Source organism: Petromyzon marinus, chromosome 54 (genome assembly GCF_048934315.1).
Source record: "Petromyzon marinus isolate PM22_M1 ecotype Great Lakes invasive population chromosome 54, UKy_Petmar_22M1.pri1.0, whole genome shotgun sequence".
Taxonomy (NCBI): Eukaryota; Metazoa; Chordata; class Hyperoartia; order Petromyzontiformes; family Petromyzontidae; genus Petromyzon; species Petromyzon marinus.
In genome coordinates, this window is record NC_133720.1 from 3,811,609 (window position 1) to 3,824,125 (window position 12,517).

Here is a 12,517-nt window from a genome sequence, read left to right on the forward strand (position 1 = left end):
GGATAGTCTTGAGACTCAGCGAGGCTTCCTGGGGTAAATGTGCGGAACAAATAATTAAGCGTGAGGGTACGTTTTTTTTTATAGAGGTTCAACTGAATTTGCAGTGTTTTCTTGAAAACTTGTGTTTTCTTGAAAACACTGCAAAAACCTTTGCACCAAGTACCACCAATCGAGCTGTAAAGACTTTGCAAATGCACTCATGTGCTGATGACCACTTGGGATAGCCATTCTCCTTAAAGTAATGCACTTCGAACAAAAATGATATGAAAGCACAATATAATACGACACGCTGAATATTTAACGGCTTGAATCGTCTCGCACGGCCCACCCAATTCGAATGGTTACCTTTCTGTTCTCGTGGTCGATCATGACGTTGTGTGGTTTTACGTCTCTGTGCATGATGCCCATGCTGTGGCAGTAATCCAGGGCCTATGGGAGTGACAAAGTCATACACAGGAAATTCCATACGTGTGCGCGCAAGTAGCCCTCATGAAAACTTTCTTCACATCCTATCAAACGCCAAGTCAATGCATCTCTCTCCAAAACATCCCATCAGGGATAGCAGTCGGTCAAAAGGTATACCGCTCCACAAAAGACGATCTTAATAAGCAATGCAATCTAAAACACTAAAATTAGCATATTTGCTCCCAAATACATTCAAAGTTCTCAAAGTGTGCAATATCAAAGAACTGCCCTGGAAGATGTCATAGCTAATTCTGACATCACTTTAACATATTCTTGGTTCTTTCGGTAAAGTCACGTAGAAGAGAAACAAGAATATGAATCCCTGCACTCACGAAAGCTTTAAATCAAAATTTCACTTTAACATGTTTCTCTTTTTCAACATCATAAGCACACCTTGTACATGCGATGCCATACAATACAATTTGAACTTGTAAAGCATATAAATGTGGCTGCATTTCAACATACTGTATAAAAACGGTGCTCTTTGCATTTCACACGTTACCGCAGTAAGTAAACCACGTGTTTTACCCATGATTGGTGTGGTGGGTTTGCGTTTTCACACTCTCATATGCTAAAATGTCTGAACGCCACCTAACTAATGTGCCTTCATACACCGTTAATGTGAAAGGTACAACATATATGGAAGTGATAAGGACTAAAAAAAAATCCAGGGCCTATTTTAAGCCCCATTGAATTACTCAGCTGTGTTTGTCCATGCAACCTTTAAGTCATTCAAGGTTGAAATGAGCAATGAAATATTTGTAATATTTTCATTATAAATATGACATCTAAGGCCATGGAACAATAGATATACATCAGTAGCTAGAGGAGTATGTTACTGCTATGTGCGCGTGTTATGTTGGAGTCCTAAGCGGCCCTTTGAATCATTTGTGGATAGTTGGCAAATCTATGACTGGCTGCTTGCTATCATGCAACAAGATTTCTCACATTCCTTAATAGATTGATATTGCAATAGTTTGTTTAAACCACACACTCTTCCGTAATGGGTTGTCTATTGTTGCCCTTGCAAACGACTGTGGCCATCCAAAGCTTACATATGAATATTGAAACATTCTCACAAGATGTACGGTTGTAGAGTAATCTAAATATTATTCTAATTGCATGGTTTTGAAGTTTTACTGGAGAATAATAACTTATGTAGAGGGACCTTGGTTTAAGAAACATGCCTCTAAAGAAGTAAAGTTGATTGATTGTTGTGTTTTATTTGATACTTTTATGCTGTGCACCAAGAAAGCATGCAAAACATGGCCACAAATGCAGAGCAGGTATGACTGAATGTGTTCAGAACTCACTATTAAAAGTACATACATTTTTAAAAAGTCCCATTAAACAATAAGAATATCTTCGTGACTGCAGGGATTCATATTCTTGGTTCTTTCGGTAAAATCACGTAGAAGGGAAATAATAAAATAATAAAAATATAATTATCACGACGTTTTGATTGCAACACAAGCAATCATCAACCAGAACAAGAAAATTTAGCTGTGGTTTTCACACCTGATGATGATTGCTTGTGTTGCAATCGAAACGTCGCGAGAATTATATTTTTTATTTGTATTTTTCCCGTTCTACGTGACTTTGCCGAAAGAACCATGAACAAGAATATCTAATTTTAAACTCTGAATTTTCGTTTTCTATTAATAGTATGGTACTATGGTCTATAACAGTTGATTCCCACTTGAAATTAATGAGAACCATTTCATTTTAATGCACAAAATAATTGCCTAATGTGTGCAATTAAGACACATGAACAAATAAACGTGTCCTGTTTGACCTAGTAATGCAAATATCGATTTAATCCCAAATATCCATTATTGCATAAGGATACTGTTCAACATATTATTTTGTTTGTCTTTATTAAGAGTTAAATGGCAATCGTAAAAAAAACACAACCTTGTACTCACCCGTAAGATTTCGTACATGTAGAACCGAATGTCGTAGTCTGTGAGGGTTTGGTAGAGTTGCTGTTACAGGAATAAACACAAGCACAAAGGTACAACTTATATTGTTGGGAAATTAAAAAAAAACGTTCATGAGGATGCAAAAAAAGAGCACTTTTATCAGTTCACAAATATTGTTAAGTTGATGGTATATTTATTTTAAGAAGATATGGACAGCCCAGTGATCAATGCCATCTCCCAATGATTGTACAATTTGTGTGACGAATTAACAAAGCTAACCAGATGCTGTGAATCAGATATTTAAAGACCCACTGAAAATTTGAAAGTGTTTGCCACTATGTGGCATGGTACAGTTTTGGAACATTCTGCAACATTTACCCACATTTATTCCATATTGTAGCACTCACTGCCCTTGCTGGGATTGCATGCCGCTGAAGCGATGAGACATCTCAATAGAGCTATCCAGCAGTAGGAGAATGTTTGAAAGTACTGTATATTAAACCTCCACATCCTTTGGACATGATTGTCTGTCCATCTATCCCTCCCTCCCTCCAGCCAGTAAAACTTTTACCAGGTAAGGCCCATTGAGCTCTGTAGCTCTTTTTCAGAAGTGACCTGGCCACAAATGATAGCTCAACGAAGTGGCTTACCATGTGGAAATTTATAGCAGCCAAATACTCTTAAGAGCATGCTTTAAAATGTGGCAGGAAAAACCAGAGGGCCTGGAGAAAAATCCATGCAACCACGGGGAGAGAAACAGAGAAGACGGAACATGCAGACTCCAAATATACAGGCGTCAGGGTCGGGATCGAACCCACGACCCTCTGTATACCAGACTAGGCAGTTAACATCTTGCTACTGCTCCAACCAGGCATTTAAACATCATAACTTAATTATACTGAACTATTCAGGTTAAGCTCCAGCCAAAGACAAATGTACGTGTACTCATCCACAGAACAGAATGTGCTAGCAATTCAAATCCAGTTAAATAGCACATATTAATTACCACATGACAGTTAACACATTTTATATTTGCATGTGTATATATATATACACACACAGAGATATTGAAAGTGCAACATCTTCCGACCCCCTCCCCTGCCCCACGCTCCACTTATAGATAGCAATGCTTAATTACATAAAGAACGAGTTGTTAACCGTGCGTCACCCACCTTGAAGTCTGTGTTGTTAACATGTTCAAAGACGAGCGCGGGAGTTCTCGACTGCAGGAAGAGACAAACAAATGTCAAGCATATATAACACACCATAATCATAGGCTATTACAGTGGTCCTCAACATTTTTTGTGAATGAAGTCCCCTTACCAAGGTTAAATTAAACAAGCTGATGCATTAGTGTTGTAACGCACCGACGAGAATCACAAAAAAAATTCTTAAGTCGCAAGGGCAAGGAGATGTGTTGTTGCTATTACGTGGATTGCAATTCAAGACCAAATCAAGGACTGAACATCCAGCATAAATGCCAATAATAAAGTTGGCATTTCTATCAAATCCACACAACACATCCATTTATGTGCTTCACCATAAATGGCCAACTTGACATTCTTAGCTCAGTGTCATGGGGACATGACACTGAGCTAAGAAATAATGCTTCAAATATCATGTGAAGCAGTGACAGATTCACACTGGAAGGCGGGAGCGGAGCCTATGCATGTCACCATCATCAGTGATGTCTACATGCTGACCTCAAAACTACAAGGAGGAAAAGGTAGATGATGTTTACAACCACCTAGAGGAAGCGATAGAGGGAAAGAAAGGGAATCCACATCCATATCCAGGTCTCCCATTCCATTACCTCCAAATATCACATTTGCCAATTGCTTCATGTGCCTCCATATCTTGCAAGCTCCATGTTTATAGTGTGCATGTCTCGATCACATCATGCCCCATGTCTTATCCGCCCCATATCGATCTCTTCCCATGCCCTGTGTCTCACTCGCACCCCCATGCTTCCATAGCACTGTGCCCTGTCTCACCATCCCCATCAGCTTCCTCCCTTTCTGTCATGTGTGCTATCGAGCCGGGTGCTAAATAATTAATAATCAACTCTTTGATAGCAAAAAATGGGGCATCTTGGCAACATTACCATAAGGCCCCCCCCTCCTGGCTTTAGTGTTCCTGAGATTCTAAATGTCAATCCCACCTTAAAAACAGGTGCTCTCGTCAGCCTTAACCTTCTCATCAATAACTGCACTTAATTGTTTATTCCGTCTCATTTCTTTAGAACTGCTTTTTTTGTCTTTAGTATGTTGGCCCTTCCTCCGCACCTCCGATTAGCACGGCGGCTGGCTATGTACTGCACGAAAGAAGTTCAACATACATAAGTACGCGCATGCAGCTTCGTAACGAAGACTAAACCCGCAGCAACAACGCAGCGGAGGGCGTGTGGCACGCGTGTGCGCTTCCACCCGTGCAGCGCATACGCGTGCCCCGTGGCCAGGGTGGCGCAGGTGAAGCTCTCACTCCCACATGCCCCCCCCCCCCCCCCTGCACTATGCACCGCGAGCAAGGCGATAGCCATGCAGAAATGTTAATCTGCGGAAATCAGAACAAATTCACCCCATCGACTCCTATAATCTGCAAAAATGTGAATAAGATCCTGTTCTGCAATTAACTAGAGGGGGGGGGGGGAGGGGTGAAGGACTTTTAGCCTGTTCCACCAACTAGTATGCTTAGTATGTATAGAAAAAAAAACTTCCTGAACATGCAGAATGGAGGGCAATATTTATTTGTGTTGTTCTTTCCAAAACAATTTTCTTACGTGACAGTGTTTACGTGATGGATATTGAGTTTTTCTTCGTGCCTAGACACCACTAACTCAATTGGGATATAATTGATGATAACAGAATCCTGCAGAGGGGGCTGGTAGGAACGTTGGTTGCTCGGTCAGTGGCCAGGGTCAACGGCGGCACCACGTGGTGTGTTCCTAAATATGCCCGACTGTGAGGGCGGGCACAAGCCGGCGTGAGTAGGTTAAACGTTGAGTTTTATAAAGGCACCACGGGGTGACCAGCCCCTCCCCACCCAGCCCCACCCCACCCAGCCCCACCCCTCCCACCCCCCAACCAGCCCCACCCTCCCCACCCAGCCCATCCCCACCCTCCCCTCCCCACCCAGCCCCTCCCCACCCTCCCCTCTCTAGCCAGCCCCACCCATCCCATTTTTATATCCGAATGTCCGGATACACGTGGACAGACATCCACAGACATACACAATTAATCCCCTGCCTCCTGTGAGAATTAATCCCGGTTGGGCTTCCAGTCCATATAAGGGCACCATGGGGTGACCAGCCCCTCTCCACCCAGCCCCACCCCACCCAGCCCCTCCCCACCCAGCCCATCCGCACCCAGAACCTCCCTACCCTCCCTTCTCCACCCAGCCCCACCCCTCCCACGTGGACAGACATCCATAGACATACACAATTAATCCCCTGCCTCCTGTGAAATTAATCCCGGTTGGGCTTCCAGTCCACTACGTTTCCTACCAGTAAAATATCCCCTACCCCACCAAACACATACAAACGGTAGCCTATAAAGTACCTTACAAATATGGAGTTTTACTGTAAGTATGTCATGAACGTGTGACATCATTGCATTGGCCAAAAAGGCTTACTCGCTATCGATGTATTTTTCAAGTTGTGTGAAACCCTTTGACCATTTTGCCCAGTTTTCTCTCGGGTAATTCAATAACAGCAACAAAACTTTATACAAACATTGAATTTACATTCGCTTATCTTCACGAGCATTATCGCGACCCCGTGTTTCAGAGACAGACAGACACGGCTAATGCATAAATGCTTCCAACATTAGTTTAAAATGTAGCGTTACAAACATAGCCATCGTTCATTTGGAGGTTTTAAGATGCATAACACTATGTAACACGATTTTTGTCCCTGGGTAGTAAGTGTTATTTTTTAATTGCTGATGCCTAAAAAGTATAGAAAATGTCTATTATTCCCCACAAACTTTGGTTTTGTGACCAGGATATGACGTGAAGGAATGACACAATTGCACACGTTTTCTCATTGAAAATAGGTAAATTTCAAAATATCACTGTCCTGGTCACAAAAGCAAAGTTTATGGGGAATAATAGTCATTTCCCGTACTTTTGAGGTATAAGCAATTAGGAAATAACACTTACTACCCAGGGACATTTTTTTTTGTTACACAGTGTAATAAACTTATCCACACCCTTGGCAACCTTTAGAATCAATGATGAACAATTAGCACAGATAAGCAGCCAATGCATTAAGCCTCCCATGCTCTGAATGATGCACATGTTCTTAATTGGTTGTGGTGATGGCAGGGTGAAGGTTCATGAAGATCAATCGCAGTGCAGCAAAGCAAGCGTGGGTGCTATTATTTAACATCCGTGAAGCGATCACTCTGAAAGCTGCCAGTTTACCCTTACAATTAACCTATGATCAAAATATTTATATACATTGTTTCCATACATTTATTTTTTCGTCAGATTATGAAAATGCGTAACCAGTGGTTGACAGCATGGACGCATTACAAAAAGCGGCAATTGTTGCACTTTGCCCCACGCCCACAGCGCACTCCCCCCAACATGTCAAATGCCACATTTTCAGAGATGCAATCAAAAGCTGAAGGTGCAGCCCCCGCAATGGTTTGCTCATGCGACTATTGATAGGAATGCCTGCCACAACGCGGAGCTCCAGCCAGAGGGTATTATTTTTGCCTACTCTTTCATGCTGGCCAAACATCTTGATACTTTGATACTACCAAAAAGGTCCCATTAATATAGCTGCTCACCCAAAGCTCTTAATGCTCCGATACATGCATTGTCCTAGTACGATTACATTCTTGGTTCTTTCGGTAAAGTCACGTAGAAGGGAAACAATAAAATGATAAAAAAAATATAAAACAATAAAATTCTCACGACGTTTCGACTGCAACACAAGCAATCATCATCAGGTGTGAAACCCACAGCAAGAAAATTTGAAAAAAGTGGCGTTTTTTTTTTACGTTAGCACTACGGAGAACGATTTGACAGTTTGTTCAGATGGACGAGTCCATCTATGTTCGGAAAAGAGGAGGGGGAGACGAAAATAATGGATGTGGTCTGAAAGCCACCTTAAGCGTGATCAATCAATTAAGACCCGAAATGGTTTATCAAATCCTTACAATGATTGCTAAGCCAGAATCCATCTTCTCGGTTGAAATTGTCTCTGTGTTTGTATATGTGGATAGCCTCATGAACGAATCTCTCATGGTACGAATCTCTCCTAGTACTGTTCACCTTTTGGCATTCTCTGGTCTGACATTGGTGAGACTAGGCCATAAAGAAGGCTGTCTCTGGTGCAGGCCAATTAGTTTCAAGGACAATGCATATATTGTGAGAGTATGCTTGTATGCATGTTCACCACAAGTACATGTGGTTAATGCAAACTTGATCCCTTGCAATGTGTATCTATTTGGTGTTTGAACATATTAACACCAGTTTTATTGCCAGAAAGGGTAAAACCTATTATTATTTTTCATGTCTTGAAAGAGGTTGAAGCATTCAAACCTTTCCCCACCAAATGTGGTCTTCTGATCGACTAACTGTGGTGTCCCCAATTAGACTGCTGAGTGAAAAGAGATTTGAAGAAACTTGTCCATTGCTTTGACTCAATTGCACATCTTGAATTCTGGGCCATACCCTAGTTCCGCACTAGCCTGCCTCTCCTATTGTGGACCACTCCACGATGCGAACATCAGCTGTGATGAAACGTGCTCCCCTCTGGATGGAACGCATTTGGACAAACAACCAGAAAAACTTCTGCCGCTATTTTCCGCAAACTGGCTGACATTTCACCTCCAACACGTTACATACATTATATGTTTTTACTTGTAAAATAAAATACATTCTGATAATCTTAAAATAAATAATACGGCAAACTGTAAAAACCAATGCAATACCTGCATTCCTGGACATCTGTGAAAAGGAGCTTGATAGCACATCAGATTTTTCCAGGATAAATAAAGATTCTGATACTCACCTCACTGCCGATACCATTTTTCCTTAGCAGAAGGCAAGCAACGATTTACACCCTCTCCCCCTTCCCCCATCAAGATGAGTTTGCGATTCAATTCAAGAATTGAGCCTTGTCTTATTTCTACCCTCTTGGTTGTACTTTATTTCCTTTTTAAGGCTCCGTTCGCCTAAATGCAACATTGGCACAATTTGCATATTGCGATTTAAAGTATAAATAACTGATTCTCACAGAGGTGATTACATGTATGCATTGAGCATTTAAATGTATAAAGTGAGGCATAGCTACATGCCTACATAATGTCCAAACAAATTAATTTTAGAGACTAAATCCTGAAGCTTCATTGCCTGAAACACAGGTTTTCAGGACACATCACTAAAACCCACATTTCAAAATTCCTTGAATAAAGTGTGAAAAGTGTGAAAAAGTAGCCTTCTCTTTCCTGGGGTTTATTTATCTCAACTACCCTTAAGCTAAGCCAATAGTCTCACAATCGTGGCTAAAATGTGAAAACACTGATGGAAATTGGTTGGGAACTCACCACAGGGTCTTTTACTACATCGAGCAGGGTGATGATATTGGGTCCGCCGCGTAAGTTTTCTAATATTTTTATTTCTCTCTTGATTTTCTTCTTTTTAACAGGCTGTTATGGGAAACAAAAACGCAGCAACACGTACAACAAACAGTTAAAATGAATTAATCAAGCAACCCTTTATGTACAACCAGATGATAGCCTGACGAGATGTCTCTAACGAGATACATCAGTTTTAAAACCGGCCATTACAATTACAGCACAGGCCCATCAGTAGTTTAAGTGACGCAACGGAAGATTGCCACGACGCATTCACATGTGTGTCAGAATCTGAATATTTCTTTATACTGGAGAAATCAGATGAGCTATAAAGCTATTTTCCACAGATGTCCAGTAGGGGCAGGATCAGAATGATACAACAAACAATACAAAAATACAATCGGAGTGCAAAGTATAGGAAAGGTAAGCAAATCACTTTAAAAAATGTACAAATAAAACTAACCTATTTTTATCTTACCAGGTAACACTCATTGAGCTATTAGCTTCTTTTTCAGAAGTGACCTGGCCACAAAATGATACCATGAGCAAAATAAAGAGCAAACATGCGCAAAGGAATAGCAGTCGAAACGTCGTGAGAATTTTATTGTTTTATATTTTTATTATTTTATTGTTTCCCTTCTACGTGACTTACCAAAAGAACCAAGAATATGAATCCCTGCAGTCACGAAAGCTTTAAATCAAAATTTAAAGAAGATAGCTTTTATTTAAATTTTTTTTATATTTTTTATGGGAAGGCAAGTCTTGCACAGACCACGGAATTGAGACACCTGACGCATTTCGTATGTCTGGCGGCAGGGTGTTTCCAGATTTTTTTTAAACTAAACTTTTTTTTATTTTACCAGGTAAGGCCCACTGAGCTATACAGCTCTTTTTCAGAAGCGACCTGGCCACAAATGATAGCGAAATGAAGTGGCTTATAACGTGGAAATGTACAGCAGCCAAATATCTAAATGCATGTTGATTCTAAATGTGGAGGGGAAAACCGGAGGACCCAGAGAAAAACCCACGCGACCATGGGGAGAACATGCAAACTCCAAATATACAAACTTCAGGGTCGGAATAGAACACACGACCTTCTGTATACCATGTGAGGTAGTTAATGTTTGACACTGCGCTCAAGAAGGATCGTCGCCCCAGCGTCGTATGATGGACTCGGTGAGATACAGAAGTGGGCGGTACAAGATAAAAAAAAAAGACTCGCTCTTTCCGACATCACTTTTGCACACCATCATGTGCAAATGAATTAGATCGAACGCTCAGCCAGAAGCGATGCTGGTTGTCACATGGCCAAGATTGGAGGCAAAGTCATTGTCCTCATGTGAATGGACAAAAACTGGAGGTGATATTGGCCCCTGACCAGGGTCAATGTAGCCGACATTAACTTCATCAACCGTACTTTATCATTTATACTGTGCGCCCCTAATGCCGTACGCCTCTCGCCATCAGGTAGAGACTACCGACCAAATACAATGTCAAAAAACAACACTGTCAACAACCAAACGAGAAAAAAGAAAACTGTAAAAAATTGAGGTCGCATGATGTGGTTGAAACTAATGTCTTTTTTGTCCACTTTATTTGCGTTATTCATACGCTATCTAAAATGCATTGTATTTAATTTAGTCTTAAAATTATTATGGGTGCGTTAATTATATTTTCGGGTAAGCTGTTCCACAACTTTGGTGCAAAAATTCGAACTGCTCATTCAGAATTGCATAATTTTATCTGCCATTCTTTTAATACAAAAGATGCATCACTGGATTGTAATTTGTTTGAAACATAACTTTGCAATGTTTCTGCTAATTATAGTAGCCCGAGCTGTTTGACAACTTGAAAGTGATCGTTAAAATATAAATTTACACCTTCTAACTCCTGGCAGTCTACGTAGTTCGGGTAGTCGAGGAGTGAATTTAATTTATGAGTTATTTTTATTATAAGACAAGTCTGGCTGCAGCATATTGAACACTATACAAAGCCCTATGAGAAAGTGCAGTGTTTTGAAATGCATGAAAAGCTTGAAAACACGGATTAAGAAAAAAAGGATCATACAGTGTCTCCAACATCTATTAACCTCAATTTTAAACACCCCAGCAGTAACACCGTACTCACCTGCTGCCTTATGGATGAAGGGGGTTGGAAGGTAGTTCTATAATTTTTAGAGGGATAGATTTATTATGCAAACCAGGGAAGGTGTTTACCAGACTTCTAAAAGGCTAAACCGTTGTAAAATGTGCTTAACAAAAACACGTTGTCAGTTCAGAGGATTTGCAGTGATTGGATGTTGACTGTGTCAGGCAGTTAAGATCGTAAACGCATGTTTCTGTTTAGAACAAGAGATATCGGAACTTCTAGGTTGGGAGGGCATGAGAGATAAAATAATCTGAACATTTAAACACTCATATGGTGGACTCTGTGAGATACGTACGAATAGTGAGGTAATAACCAGTGTTTGGCTTTAGGTGATTTTTGTCACACACGTTGTTATATATATAAAAAAATGTTTGCTCCCCAATGTATTTTCACATTGTACCACAAGTTTCAGTACAATCCAAAAACATATCGGAGCACAATGGAAAAAATTAGTTTTTAAATTTCAGTCTTGTTTTGAAATTTGCACTTGCTTATATTTAATAGGACTGTTCAAATAGATTTAATTTAATTGTAAGTTATCCCAACAAGGACAACTATGCTTACATTATATATAAAAAGTGTAATGCTAGTGCCAAATTTATGCAAAATATTTAGAATTTTTAATACTAATTCAATCGAAAACTTGTTTAAATTGGAAAGAGACCTGCAAGTCCTAATTTTGAATCTACTCTGAAAAAATCCCAAGATTTTCCTTTAAAAAAATTGTATTGCTAAAGTGTAACGAACGCATCGTCAGTGATTAATTTGTTTAATTTACAATGCAAACCTTAGGCGACACATTTTGTTTCACAGTTGCATAGAGAATGAGTACGTTTTACATTGTTGTTGCTGTATTTTATCAACAAATTTAACCAATATGCTGGAATTGGTGCAATTTTTTTAATATATAGGACAATTCATTTTGTTGGTGAACGGCCTTCGCTTCATTGATGTGCCCCTAGCTATTTAGACCTCAACCAATTCCATTGAATCTATGCTGGTTTTATTTAATTAATCTCTTAAACCTTTCTTATGTATGTCCTGGAGGCCTATTGACTAAAATGCCAACTTTCCTTTCTCTTGCTATACCTTCCTCTTTCCAAAAGTAATTTAAAGATTCTCTGTTTGGGTTGATATCGATTTGTGTGCATGTTTTCATGGGGGAGCAAACGTTTGGTATTAAGCGCACTGCTCTGCGATGTCTGTGACCAGGATTTGATTCTTGGCCATGCGCATAAGTGGAAAGTTGGTATCTAAACATGTTCTAGGTCAACTGGGCCTGAAACGATTACCCGTTGAATAAACTAAACCTCAGCATTGGAGAGACCAAGGCGACCGGGCGTGGTCATGGCCACACTACCCCCTTGTGTGGTGTGCCAGCCATAACGGATTCTC

The 12,517-nt window shown here is 40.3% G+C and overlaps 1 protein-coding gene across 1 annotated transcript in view; it reads right to left on the reverse strand.

Moving 5' to 3' along the window:
• The window catches only part of LOC116954157 (casein kinase II subunit alpha), a 46,998-nt gene that overhangs the window by 17,551 nt on the left and 16,930 nt on the right, over window positions 1-12,517 (reverse strand). Inside the window, exons 4-7 of the mRNA XM_032974628.2 lie at window positions 8,945-9,046; window positions 3,560-3,610; window positions 2,391-2,450; window positions 346-429 (exon numbers count right to left, since the gene is read on the reverse strand). Of these exons, the coding sequence (XP_032830519.2) occupies window positions 346-429; window positions 2,391-2,450; window positions 3,560-3,610; window positions 8,945-9,046 (297 nt within the window). The remainder of the gene's footprint in view (window positions 1-345; window positions 430-2,390; window positions 2,451-3,559; window positions 3,611-8,944; window positions 9,047-12,517) is intronic.